The sequence below is a fragment of the Geotrypetes seraphini genome, chromosome 10 (assembly GCF_902459505.1).
Source record: "Geotrypetes seraphini chromosome 10, aGeoSer1.1, whole genome shotgun sequence".
In the NCBI taxonomy this organism is placed as follows: domain Eukaryota; kingdom Metazoa; phylum Chordata; class Amphibia; order Gymnophiona; family Dermophiidae; genus Geotrypetes; species Geotrypetes seraphini.
The window spans coordinates 130,319,237-130,333,382 of record NC_047093.1 but is presented as its reverse complement, the minus strand read 5'-3'; the positions used below and the strand labels follow the sequence as shown (position 1 = coordinate 130,333,382).

Sequence of the window (14,146 nt, the reverse complement as noted above, 5' to 3'; positions counted from 1 at the left end):
TATTTGAGCTGTCCACTATCCAAGCAATCAACAACTTACAGCATAACGGTAAAACAGGAAGAAGGATGCAGTGGCATTCATGCAAAAATACATAGAAAATATACTCACACAATCTGAATTACCAAAAGACGTGTTAATAGGATTCTTCATATGAGTGCTACCTTTCTGCATGCAAAATTGGTTTAGAATAATTATAGGCCCTGGAAATAGTTTATTATTGAAGCAAAAGATATATTAAAATTAGATGACACCTGGTATGTTTCCTTGTAAGTCTGGTTAATGATGTAAATGTTTTGAATGGTTCTAATTAAAAGTTCAATACAAATAAAAAGAAAACTATCTGACATTTCTGCAAATTTCACTGAAGTCTTTCCCAAGCCCAACTCTCTCACCTCTAGCCTGCACATTTACTCTCCACCTAGCCCAGACATGAACTGAGTACATAACATAAAAACATAAGAATAGCCTTACCGGTTCAGACCAATGGTCCATCAAGCCCAGTAGTTCCTGGTCACTTATACCTGGCCAAAACCCAAGGAGAAGCAATATTCCATGCTACCGATCCAGGACAAGCAGTGGCTTCCCCCATGTCTTTCTCAATAACCGACTATGGACTTTTCCTCCAGGAAATTGTCCAAACCTTTCTTCAAACCAGCTACGCTATCCGCTCTTACCACAACCTCTGGCAATGCGTTCCAGAGCTTAACTATTCTCTGAGTGAAAAAAAAAATGTCCTCCTATTGGTTTTAAAAGTATTTCCCTGTAACTTCATTAAACGTCCCCTAGTCTTTGTAATTTTTGATGGCGTGAAAAATCTATCCACTTTAACCCATTCTACTCTACTCAGGATTTTGGAGACTTCAATCAAATCTCCCCTCAGCAATCTCTTTTCAACGCTGAAGAGTCCTAACCATTTTAGTCTTTCCTCATACGAAAGAAGTTCCATTCCCTTTATCATCTTGGTTGCTCTTCTTTGAACCTTTTCTAGCCCCACTATATCTTTCTTAAGATAAGGAGACCAGAATTGAACACAATACTCCAGATAAGGTTGCACCATGGAGTGATAGAGGGGCATTATAACATTCTTAGTCTTGTCAATCCCTATTTTAATAATTCCTAGCATCCTGTTTGCTTTTTTGGCTGCCGCCACACATTGGGCGGAAGGTTTCATCGTATTGTCTACGATGACACCCAGATCCTTTTCTTGGATGCTAACCCCCAAGGTGGACCCTAGAATCCGGTAACTGTGATTCGGGTTATTCTTCCCAATGTGCATTTGTCCACATTAAATTTCATCTGCCACTTGTACGCCCAGTCTTCCAATTTCCTAAGGTCTGCCTGCAATTTTTCGCAATCCGCAAGCATTTTAACAACTTTGAACAGTTTAGTGTCATCTGCAAATTTAATCATCTCACTCATCATTCCGATTTCCAGATCATTTATAAATAAGTTAAATAGCACTGATCCCAGTACAGACCCCTCCGGCACTCCACTGTTTACTCTCCTCCATTGAGAAAAATGACCATTTAACCCTAACCTCTGTTTTCTATCTGATAACCAATTCCTAATCCACAACTGAATTTTGCCACCTATCCCATGACACATTAATTTTCTCAGAAGCCTCTCGTGAGGAACTTTATCAAAAGCTTTCTAAAAATCTAGATACACTATTATCAACTGGCTCACCTTTATCCACATGTTTATTCACACCTTCAAAGAAGTCAAGCAAACCGGTGAGGCAAGATCTCCCTCGGCTGAACCCATGCTGACTACGTCTCATTAAATCATGTTTGTCTACATGTTCCACAATTTTATTTCTTATAATTGTTTCCACCATTTTGCCAGGCACTGAAGTCAGGCTTACCGATCTGTAATTTATTGGATTTCTCTTGGAGCCCTTTTTAAAAATCATCGAAACATTGGCCACCCTCCAATCTTCAGCTACTTTTATGCTTCCTTCGCTTTACCCACCTAAACAAACTTCCTCTTTTCTGGATGTTGCTGCCCTCCAACCCATGCATTTTCTCTTCACTCTGCTCATCCACAAAGTTTCATTTAATTTTTTTCCATGACGCGAGAAGATGCTCTCTACAAGCCACCAACCCAGGGGACCTAAAGTTCATTCTCTCTCATTTCCTCTCTCTAGAATCCTCTTAAGAACATAAGAAGTTGCCTCCACTGGGTCAGACCAGAGGTCGATCGCGCCCAGCGGTCCATTCCCGCGGCGGCCCATCAGGTCTATGACCTGTGAAGTGGTTCCTGACCATTTCTATAACCTACCTCTGCTTCTATCTGTACCCCTCAATCCCCTTATCCTTTAGGAACCTATCTAAACCTTCCTTGAACCCCTGTACTGTGCTCTGGCCTATCACAACCTCCGGAAGCGCGTTCCATGTGTCCACCACCCTCTGGGTAAAAAAGAACTTCCTAGCATTTGTTCTAAACCTGTCCCCTTTCAATTTCTCTAAGTGACCCCTAGTACTTGTGGTTCCCCAGTCTTCTTAGTTCTCATTGATTTTCTGTTTCTTACCATCTCTTCTCAATACTGTCATTTTTTCAGCTCTAACCTTCTCTACCCATCTTCTTTATTTTTCTCAATCTACCTCTTTCCTCTGTTCCTCCATCTCAACATCACCCTTCAACCATATGTCTCCATTCTTACCCCTTGCAATTGGCAGCTTTTTATTTCTCTCTTCCCCGGCAACTGCCCTGTTGTCTCTTCATCTCCTATAGTATCCATCCTGCTGCATCCTTGTCCCATCCTAGCATCCATCCTTCTGCCTCCCACCCCCACCCTAGCATCCATCCTTCTGCCTCCCTCCCCCACCCTTATCTGTTTCCCTGTCTTATTCTCCCTGCACCCTCTCATATCACTTCCTTCCATTCCTCCCTCTCAGCATCTGCCTCCTGCAGAAAGAGAAACAAATATATTTCCTCTCATACTAAGCACACAAACATATAATTAGTTAATATACCCTATATTAAAAATAAAATAAAATGCATTCTTCCTACCCTTTTTGTCTGAACATTTCAGTTGATTTATCACATTGGTCCCAATCTTTTTTTTTCTTCTTTTTTGCTGTTTTTTGGTGTAGACTCTTGGTGCTGAAGATAGGCCAAAGGGTAGCACCTTGTATTTAAAGTGGTGGTTGAGGAATTTGAAGCAAAGATATTTCAAGTGGGATGGCTAGGGATGTGTGTGTAGGCATCTTTGAGATCTAGAGAGGTCAGCCAGTCATTAGGTCTAGGAGGGGGAGGATAAAAGGGAGTGATATCATTCTGAATTTTTCCCTTCTGAGATAGACATTGAGCATACAGAGATCTATAATGGGGCATAGGCCGTAGGTGTTCTGGTGAATCAGGAAAAAGTTTGAATAGAAGCCTGAATTTTCTTGATGTGTGAGTGCCTTTTCCATGCTGGACCTATTATTTGCTGGTTGCCTCTGATAGGTAGTTATACACTTAACGCCATGGCAGCAAGCAGAGGGAATTATCCTAAAACAGTGAGTAAAGGGAAGCTTATTCCATTTTCACTTATAACTGTTTACATGAGTACTTTACCAATAAAATTCCATTTGTATTTTTAGGTTAGCTTGGATTTTACTTGAGGCCCTGAGACAGTGGCCACTTAGCCACAAAATGATCATTACAACTAGTGGTTTTCCACATTGATATTTTTTGCTATTTCTTTGTAAAGTTCTTATTTGCTACAATTAACCACAAGCAAAAGGTTTTTTTGCCTAAGATGCTTGGGTGATAGAGCATGGGTTCACCTCTCCTATTCTCTGAGGCTTTTTTCTTTCATGGTTAATAGTACTTTGGTGCACAGCGGTTTTCATTAATGGAGTGAGTTTCTTTGTATTTTTTATATTTTCCCTCCATTCCCTATTTTGTTAGTTTTGTAGGGTACCTTTTCCACTGCATTATTTTGAAGGAGGATGGTTAGTTCCGCTGCTAGAAGTGGAATGAGATATAACATACGAGATGATTGAGGTATATGGCATATTTGGCTTCCTGAAATAAAATTGAAACAATACCCTTTTGATATGATAAAGTTTAAGACCCTTTCCTCCGTTGTGATAGCCTGTTATGCCAAAAGGAAGTGGCTGAGGCGGCCTCCTACTGGTAGGTTGTCAAAAACTAGGGTTGGATTTCAGAAGAGGGAGTTGATTGATGGAAGTTTGCTTACGATTCCATATTTATTTATTTTATTAATTTATTTGGTTTTATATCTCGTCATCCCAGAAATGCTCAGAACGGGTTACAAGTTTTCATACATAATAAAGTATGGTAAAAGATAGCATGCCAAATATTGACAAAAATGGCAAAACAAAGCATGGCAAACAGTATTACAAACTATTGCTAACATGACATAGCAAAATAGTAAGGCAATCGTAGCATGAACAAACATAACGTGGTAGGTATGGAACGGCAAACATTGTGTGGCAAACATAGCATGAAAAATCGTAGCATGGCAGACATAGCATGGCAATCATAGTATGATAAAAATGGTGAACAGTATGACAAAAGTGTGGCAAAACACTGCACAAAAAAATATGGCATGGTCAGACATAGCATGGTGGGACCATGTATAGCAGTGAAGGCTAATATTATAGCACTGGAGAGGATTTGGTACGGTAGAACATTATATGATGAGCAATCTAATGTGTGACAGTACATGGCAAGGTAGGACGAAGCACCTCAGTGTTGGGTCAGTGCCCTTTCTCAGAAGGTCTCGGGAATTTGTATTTGCGCATTCTCATAAAGGGTTGGGTAAGAGGTGAGTTTTTATTGCCTTCCTGAAGTTCAGTAGACCTTCTAGTGATCTTATGTGGGTAGGTAGTGTGTTCCAGAGCCGCAGTAAGATCTTTTTGGGGTGCTTTCAAGGTGGAGGGCGTGTCCTGAGGGTGCTTGTAATCACTTTTCTTCTAGTGAGCAAAGCAGTCGATTTGGAGTGTAGGGCGGAAGTTTGTAGGCCATACAAGCCGGTACTAAGTCGTGGAAGAGTTTGTAGGCCATTACTAAGCATATGAATATACATCTTTTGTTGATTGGGAGCCAGTAGGCAGCGTGTAACACTGGGGTGATCGGGTCTCGTATGTGAAGATTCTTTGGGAGTCAGATGGCAGCATTTTGTACTCGTAGTCTATGGAGGTTTTTTGTAGTGAGCCCGTTTAGGAGCGTGCTACAGTAATCCATACAGGAGAGGGCAAAGAGTAGTCGAGAGAAGTCCAGTTCAGAGAAGTATTGTTTGATTTTCTGTAATTGCCGGAGGTAGTAGAACGAGGCGGATACCACTTGGAAGATATGGTCAGAGAGCGAAAAGTCGCTGTCAAAGATCACCCCTAGGCTGCGTACTTTTGTCTTTGGCTGTCAGACTGACGGATTCCCAAGAGACTGACGGGTGGGTGATTTTGAGGTTACCTCTCTGTATCCATGTTTAGTTGCAGCTTGTTTTGGGTCATCCAGCTTTTTACTTCTGAGAGGCAGTTGAGTAGTTTGGAGATTTGAATGTCTCGGTTTGTGCCTAGCGGTAGGTACAATTGTATGTCGTCTGCAAATGAGTGGATTTTTATTTGGTATTTTAAGGTGATTTCTATCACTGGTCTGATATAGAGGTTGAAAAGCAGAGGGAACAGAAGGGCGCTTTGTGGTACTCCATATTTTATTGGTTTAGGTTGCAGTAGGATGGCTTTGGGTCCTATGGCTTAGCAATGCCGAGAACCATTGGAGTGCTCGATCTCCAATTCCAATATTTGCGAGTCTGGCAAGTAGGCAGGGGTGATTGATGGTATCAAAGGTGTCACCGAGGTCTAGAAGGACCAGTAGCCCATTGTTTCCTTTGTCTAGTATATTCCAGCAGTCATCAATGATGTCTGCTATGACCGTTTCTGTGCTATGGAATTTTCTGAAGCCAGACTGGTAAGAGGATAGGGCATTCTGTCTGTCGATGAAGGCCTGGAGTTGTGATAGTACAGTCTTTTCAAGGATCTTGGAGATGAAGAGAAGGTTGGTAGTCTGTACAGAAAGTCTGTGGTGGCTGGGTTTGTTTGGATCCAGGGTTGTTGTTGTTTTAAGATCGGCCTGACGATTGCTGATTCCCAGGTTTGTAGTACTGTTCCTAATTGTAGGGATTTAACGATGGTAGGCTACTGAAGAAGCTGATGCAATGGTAAAGCCATATGGAAATAGCAGTGGAATCTGCCTCTTATGTTTTGTGGTTCTGTTTTATCAAGACCTTCACTATTGCTCCAAGTGCAGTTATTTCTTGCCTGAGGCTACGTAAAGGGATTTCTTGTGTCCTCTTTGCAACAATTTCACAAAATGCTGCAACAATTGAAAAAATGCTGGAGAGGGCATGGGGGGAATGGGTGAAGAGGTTATAAAATAAACCCGCCAGGATGTTTGAAAAAAAAGAAAAAAAAAAACCTCACCCGGATTGGGCAGGAAAAGCAAATCGAATTGAAAAAATTTCCCCTGAATCAGGCAGCGCTAGTCATAAGGAGTGCCAGTAGGAAAAGCAGGATTTGAACTTTGGCTTCCCTGGTTCTCAGGAAGGTTTTCTGTGGTGTTAACAGAGGCACAAGTATACCTATACATAAAAACATATAGTAACCTTAGGTACAGATGAGAAACAGGCTGCGGTTTCTTACCTGCACTGTAGAAGAGGTCTGGCCGTTCCAGAATGTCACTTTCATGGATGTAGGGCTCGATGGGATCATCACCATACAAGAACTGCTCACTCTCATCCATTTGTCGACTCTCTACCATCTCTAGCCACTGAGAGTTGTGCCAGCGAAACTTCTCACTCTGGATTTTCTTAGCCCATTCTTCATCATACTCCTGCTCAAAGGGTCCATCAGGTTAGAATTCATCCTTAAGCATGCCAGAAATGATTCTATACAACCTGAGCCTTTGCTGTTGGCCTAGTACCTTAAACACACCGACCCCTGAACAAAGCTATTTGCTTAAGTTTAAATGTTTTTATTATGCATCGAAAACATATACAACATTTATTTAATAAAGTTAATTTCATACATACATACATACAAAATAACATCCCTCTCTTCCCTTGACTCCCACTTGCCCATCACAAATAGGAAACCCCCATCCCATTCTAACAAAAAAAGGACAAATCAGTCATGGAGGGCTTAAAATCTTATAGCCTTCCACAGCAGAAAGATGTGGGATAGTCACTAGGGCTGTACTGAATATTTGTATTTGATTTGTATTCTATTCCCTGGAAAGAGGGAATGGAAAATGTATTTACATTGGTGTGATAAACAGGCTTCCTTCACAGAGATTTAACTGAAGACGTTCAAAATATACAAATATCTGTAACTACTAGGTAACATAGTAACATAGTAGATGACGGCAGATAAAGACCCGAATGGTCCATCCAGTCTGTCCAACCTGATTCAATTAAAATTTTTTTTTAATTTTTCTTCTTAGCTATTTCTGGGCAAGAATCCAAAGCTTTACCCGGTACTGTGCTTGGGTTCCAACTGCCGAAATCTCTGTTAAGACTTACTCCAGCCCATCTACACCCTCCCAGCCATTGAAGCCCTCCCCAGCCCATCCTCCACCAAACGGCCATACACAGACACAGACCGTGCAAGTCTGCCCAGTAACTGGCCTAGTTCAATATTTAATATTATTTTCTGATTCTAAATCTTCTGTGTTCATCCCACGCTTCTTTGAACTCAGTCACAGTTTTAATCTCCACCACCTCTCTCGGGAGCGCATTCCAGGCATCCACCACCCTCTCCGTAAAGTAGAATTTCCTAACATTGCCCCTGAATCTACCACCCCTCAACCTCAAATTATGTCCTCTGGTTTTACCATTTTCCTTTCTCTGGAAAAGATTTTGTTCTACGTTAATACCCTTTAAGTATTTGAACGTCTGAATCATATCTCCCCTGTCTCTCCTTTCCTCTAGGGTATACATATTCAGGACTTCCAGTCTCTCCTCATACGTCTTCTGGCGCAAGCCTCCTATCATTTTCGTCGCCCTCCTCTGGACCGCTTCAAGTCTTCTTACGTCTTTCGCCAGATACAGTCTCCAAAACTGAACACAATACTCCAAGAGGGGCCTCACCAATGACCTGTACAGGGGCATCAACATCTTCTTCCTTCTACTGACTACGCCTCTCTCCATACAGCCCAGCATCCATCTGGCAGCAGCCACCGCAGTGTATTAACCATTTTTTGCTATATCCTTTTGTTGGGGGTTTTTTCAGTATATTTTACAATTTGGCATTGTTTTATGGACATTGACTAACATCATAATGACCTGGTATAGTATTGACTGTATCCTATGTCATTTACATTGTTTTTATGTCACGTTAATTTGTCATGTTACATATGTTTTAAGACGCTGAAACACGGCCTGTGTCGAGTTTGTTTAGATGATATCCTGTATTAACAATATCGGTTGCTATTAAAGTGTGGTTCATTTGAAGATCAGGCTCTCTCTGCTTATTCTTTTGGTCTCCTTGGGATTTGTGCAGAGTTGACTTTTTTCTCTGTTGTTTGAGGCACAGTGGCAACCACAGGAGTGTTTCATGGCAGCTGAGAAATGTATACGTCAAGAAAAGAAACTACCCTGGAGAACAGAAGCAACCTACAGAGCAGAAAACGCAAGGAGACAAAGTTACAAGCCAGTTATGAGCTAAACAGAGCAAGGAAAAGGAATCATTAGCTCAAGAGGAAAGATCTGGTTTCATCTGCCAGAATTCATTGCTAGAATTACTGAGAATCACTGTTGCATAGATGGGAAAATATACATTTCACTTTCCTCCTTTCTCTCTCTCCAAAATATTATTAGCAGGGGTGGAAAATATTTAGAAACCTTAGACTCCAGCCCAAACTTCTAGGAGTCAGGGAAAATGTTATTTTTCTTTAAATTCTGTAAATTTGGTGGGGTACCTTTTGGCATGTATTACGCATTATGAAAGCATCTAATTCTTTCTGCAGGTCTGTCTATCTCTTAGAAGTCACGTATCTGCTGTGCTCTGCTTCAACTAAGGGGCTCAGTTACTAAACGACGATGTTTTTTGCCATTAATGTGTACTATATGTTAGTGGCAAAAATCTCCACTGTAATCGTTGCATTAGTTAAGTGGAAGCATGTTTAGCAGGTGGCATATACTTGTGTTAACACAGTGGCATTTGCTGTGGAAGAAGAATACCACACTTCAAGGTGTAGTCAAACTTCCATGAGAACAGCCTGCCTCGTCATCGAAAAGCATTATGGCGACATATACTAACATATCTATGCAATCCACCTTAACCCTTTGCCACCCACGTTCTGCCACTAACAAAATTCCATATTACATGTTTAATGTGGGAGCTATTTACCCCAAATTTTAAACGCTAAATCTAACCAGTTAGGGCTTGATTTTGTAAAAGATTATCTATGTGAGAACAAAAAAGCCACCTATGGAAAACACCTCTCAGATCCAGATCAAAAGCGCACAAATGCAGGCACGCAAATATACACTTGCTTTGAAAAAGGTGTAAATGTCTGTATGTGCTCGTGAGAAGCTAGCTATTCGAAAGGTGAACAAAATAATGAAGCTGGATGGTGTACAGGATGTCCGGGGCAGTGCTTGGAGAGACCTCCCAGGAGAGGGACTTGGGAGTTCTGATCGACAAGCCGATGAAGCTGTCCACGCAATGTGCGGCGGCAGCAAAAAGGTCAAACAGAATGCTAGGAATGATAAAGAAGGGGATCACGAACAGATCGGAGAAGGTTATCATGCCTCTGTAACGGGCCATGATGCGCCCTCACCTGGAGTACTGCGTCCAACACTGGTCACCATACATGAAGAAGGACACGGTACTACTCGAAAGGGTCCAGAGAAGAGCGACTAAGATGGTTAAGGGGTTGGAGGAACTGCCGTACAGTGAAATATTAGAGAAACTGGGCCTCTTCTCCCTCGAAAAGAGGAGATTGAGAGGGGACAGGATCGAAACATTCAAGGTACTGAAGGGGATAGACTTAGTAGATAAGGACAGGTTGTTCACCCACTCCAAGGTAGGGAGAACGAGAGGGCACTCTCTAAAGTTGAAAGGGGATCGATTTCGCACAAACGTAAGGAAGTTCTTCACCCAGAGAGTGGTAGAAAACTGGAACGCTCTTCTGGAAGCTGTTATAGGGGAAAACACCCTCCAGGGATTCAAGACAAAGTTGGACAAGTTCCTGCTGAACAAGAACGTGCGCTAATAGGGCTAGTCTCAGTCTTTCACCAGAGGGCTGCCATGTGAGCGGACTGCTGGGCACGATGGACCACTGGTCTGACCCAGCAGCGACAATTTTTATGTTCTTAATTCTGACAGCTCCATTAGTTGAACTTTTCAATGCTTATCTAGAGTTGTGGTACTACCAAATGACTGGAGAAGGGCGGATATAGTTCCTCTTCATAAAAGTGGAAGTAAGGAAGAGGTAAGGCAAATCTGATGTCTGTGGAAATAAATTAATAGAAATGCTTTTAAAACAGAGACTAGTAAAGTTTCTGGAATCAAATGGATTACAGGCCTCGAGGCAACATGAGGCAGGCCATGTCAGACAAATAAGAACATAAAAACATAAGAATATCCTTACTGGGTCAGACCAATGGTCCATCTAGCCCAGTATCCCATCTTCACAGAGGCCAATCCAAGTCACAAGTACCTAGCGAAAACCTAAAAAACTAGCAGCATTCCATGCCACCGATCCAGGGCAAGCAGTGTCTTCCCCCATGTCTGTCTTAACAGCAAACTATGGACTTTTCCTCCAGGAACTTGTCCAAACCTCTTTTAATGCACATTAACTGCTCTCACCACATCCTCTGGCAAAGCATTCCAGAGTTTAACTTCTTTCTTTCATTGGGTGACCAGAGAGCTGAATAGAAGGAGTGTGACCATTGGTCTGACCCAGTAAGGCTAGTCTTATGTTCACTAGATGTGGTGTATTCAGATTTTATCAAAGCTTGTGACTCTGTTCCATACAAGCGTCTAATAAATAAACCGAGTACCCTCAGTATGGGCCTAAAAGTGATGGATTGGGTCAGGAGCAGGTTGAATGGAAGGCAACAGAGGGTAGTGGTAAATAGAGCTCACTCTGAGGAAAGGGATGTTATTAGCGGTGTGCCAGAAGATTCGGTTCTTGGACCTGTTGTTTTTAACATTTTTATAAGTGATAGTGCTTGAAGGGCTGTCTGGTAAGGTTTGCCTCTTTGCAGATGATAACAAAATCTGCAATATGGTAGACTCCCCTGATTGTGTGGATAACATGAAGAAGGACCTAGCAGAGCTTGAAGAAAGGTGCAGAATTTGGCAGCTACGAAATGTAGGGTCATGCATATGGGCTGCAAAAACCTGAGGAAACAGTACAGTTTAGGAGGCGAAGATCTTTTGCGTACAAAAGAGGAGTGGGACTTGAGTGTGAAGTATGTGATGATCTTAAGGTAGCCAAATAAGTAGAAAAGGTGATGGTGAAAGCTAGAAGAGTGTTTGGGTGCACAGGGAGAGGAATGGACAGTAGGAAAAAGGAGGTGAAGATTAGAGAATGACACGGTGGCAAAATTCATCACCGTTCCCGTCCCCGCGGATAACTGCGGGAAATAAACCCATGTCATTTTCTATTGTCTATTTCATCCTCTGTCCTTCTACACCAGCATTCTTCAAAGCAAAGCTTGCGGGTCAGTGGTTGTGGCCATTCATACTCTGATTCTTATGGGAGCCATTGTGACATCACTGATGTGATTGGCTCTTAGGCACTGGTGGAATGAGGCATTATGACATCACAATATCTGCTCTGGATACCAGAGTCTGTCATTCTGTAGTGTCTGTTTCAACCTCAGTCCTTCTACACCAGCATTCTTCAAAGCAAAGCTTGCGGGTCAGTGGTTGTGGCCATTCATACTCTGATTCTTATGGGAGCCAAGGATAATGAAGCCATTGTGACATCACTGATGTGATTGGCTCTTAGGCACTGGTGGAATGAGGCATTATGACATCACAATATCTGCTCTGGATACCAGAGTCTGTCATTCTGTAGTGTCTGTTTCAACCTCAGTCCTTCTACACCAGCATTCTTCAAAGCAAAGCTTGCGGGTCAGTGGTTGTGGCCATTCATACTCTGATTCTTATGGGAGCCAAGGATAATGAAGCCATTGTGACATCACTGATGTGATTGGCTCTTAGGCACTGGTGGAATGAGGCATTATGACATCACAATATCTGCTCTGGATACCAGAGACTGTCATTCTGTAGTGTCTGTTTCAACCTCAGTCCTTCTACCCCAGCATTCTTCAAAGCAAAGCTTGTGGGTCAGTGGTTGTGGCCATTCATACTCTGATTCTTATGGGAGCCAAGGATAATGAAGCCATTGTGACATCACTGATGTGATTGGCTCTTAGGCACTGGTGGAATGAGGCATTATGACATCACAATATCTGCTCTGGATACCAGAGACTGTCATTCTGTAGTGTCTGTTTCAACCTCGGTCCTTCTACACCAGCATTCTTCAAAGCAAAGCTTGCGGGTCAGTGGTTGTGGCCATTCATACTCTGATTCTTATGGGAGCCAAGGATAATGAAGCCATTGTGACATCACTGATGTGATTGGCTCTTAGGCACTGGTGGAATGAGGCATTATGACATCACAATATCTGCTCTGGATACCAGAGACTGTCATTCTCTAGTGTCTGTTTCAACCTCAGTCCTTCTACACCAGCATTCTTCAAAGCAAAGCTTGCGGGTCAGTGGTTGTGGCCATTCATACTCTGATTCTACCCTCTTTCCTTAAAGAATGACATGAAGATGGTTTCCCGCGGTTATCCGCGGGGACGGGAACGGTGATGAATTTTGTCACCGTGTCATTCTCTAGTGAAGATGCTCCTATTTAAAACTCTGGTGAGATCTCTTTAGAACACTGTGTACACTTCTGGAGACTGCACCTTCCAGAGGACAGCTACTAAAATGGTTGGTGGTCTTTGTCATGAAGCATATAGGGAAAGACTTGGGGCTCCTTTTACTAAAGTGCACAAGCGTTTTTAGCGCACGCAAGGTTTTAGCTCAATCCTGGCGTTAAGGTCTAGCGTGCGCAGCAATTCAGAACGCTATTCCGCGCGTTAAAGCCCTAACGCACCTTTGTAAAAGGAGCCCTTAAAGGTCTCAACGTGCCCCAGGTACACGAGACAGATTGCGAGCCCACCATTTTGAGTTCCCTTGAGAGAACAATATAGAAAATTGAATGAATAAATATGTAGATTCTGGAGAAAGTCGGGAAAGGGGATATATGATAGATGTTTAAATACTTGCATAGCATAAATGCACCTGAGGCAAGTCTCTTTCAACTGAAGTGAAACTCTGGAATGAAGGGGCATAAGGATATGTAATCACAAACCAACAACTCCCCCCTTTTACAAAACCATAGCATGGTTTTTAGCACCGGTCATGACGGTGTCAGCTCAGACGCTCATAGAATTCCTATAAGCATCGGAGCTGTAAAATGGGGGATAAAATAGAATTATGTAGACAAAAGTTAAACTGCCGGCAGCCATGGGGAGGTGCTGTGGATACTTGAGCACCCCCCAATATTGAGCAAACTCCTTGACAATGTCAAGGAAGGGGTAATTTCCAGCAGGTTAAGCTCCCCCAATGATTTTGAAAAGTTGGCGCCTATAGTTCCCACAATTTCAGAAGTACTCAAAGCATTCCAGGAATTCACCACTAAGCACTTCAAAACAATTTGCACGCTCAAAACCTAGATCTCCACCTTATCAGCAGCTTTCTCAGTTTTCCAGGTGCACTTAGAAACTGTAGACGCAAATTCATGACATAATGCACCAGTTCTTTTTTAAATTTTTACATTATTTAACAAACATATCATCTTGTACAGAAAGTGCAATTAAGAAAATATAATATTTAAATTTACTTTCAATCCAGAAGACAAACCAAACTATAAAGGAAAGGAAAATATTTCTCAACTTAATCACACACTAGTCCTCAAAATTGGGATCCAAGACTTGAGAATAGGAGTAATTAAAATAAGATATAACTACCAAATCAAATCACATTATCTGTTGCTGAAAGAGAGCTAAATTATTACTTGGACACAGATGTTTCTCCATTTTTAGGGTGCTTCATAGAAAGGAAAGC

The 14,146-nt window shown here is 42.1% G+C and overlaps 1 protein-coding gene across 1 annotated transcript in view; it reads right to left on the bottom strand.

Moving 5' to 3' along the window:
• KIFAP3 (kinesin associated protein 3) overlaps positions 1 to 14,146 on the bottom strand; it is a 151,070-nt gene that overhangs the window by 28,262 nt on the left and 108,662 nt on the right. Inside the window, exon 18 of the mRNA XM_033961530.1 lies at positions 6,654 to 6,843. Coding sequence (XP_033817421.1) covers positions 6,654 to 6,843 — 190 coding nt within the window. The remainder of the gene's footprint in view (positions 1 to 6,653; positions 6,844 to 14,146) is intronic.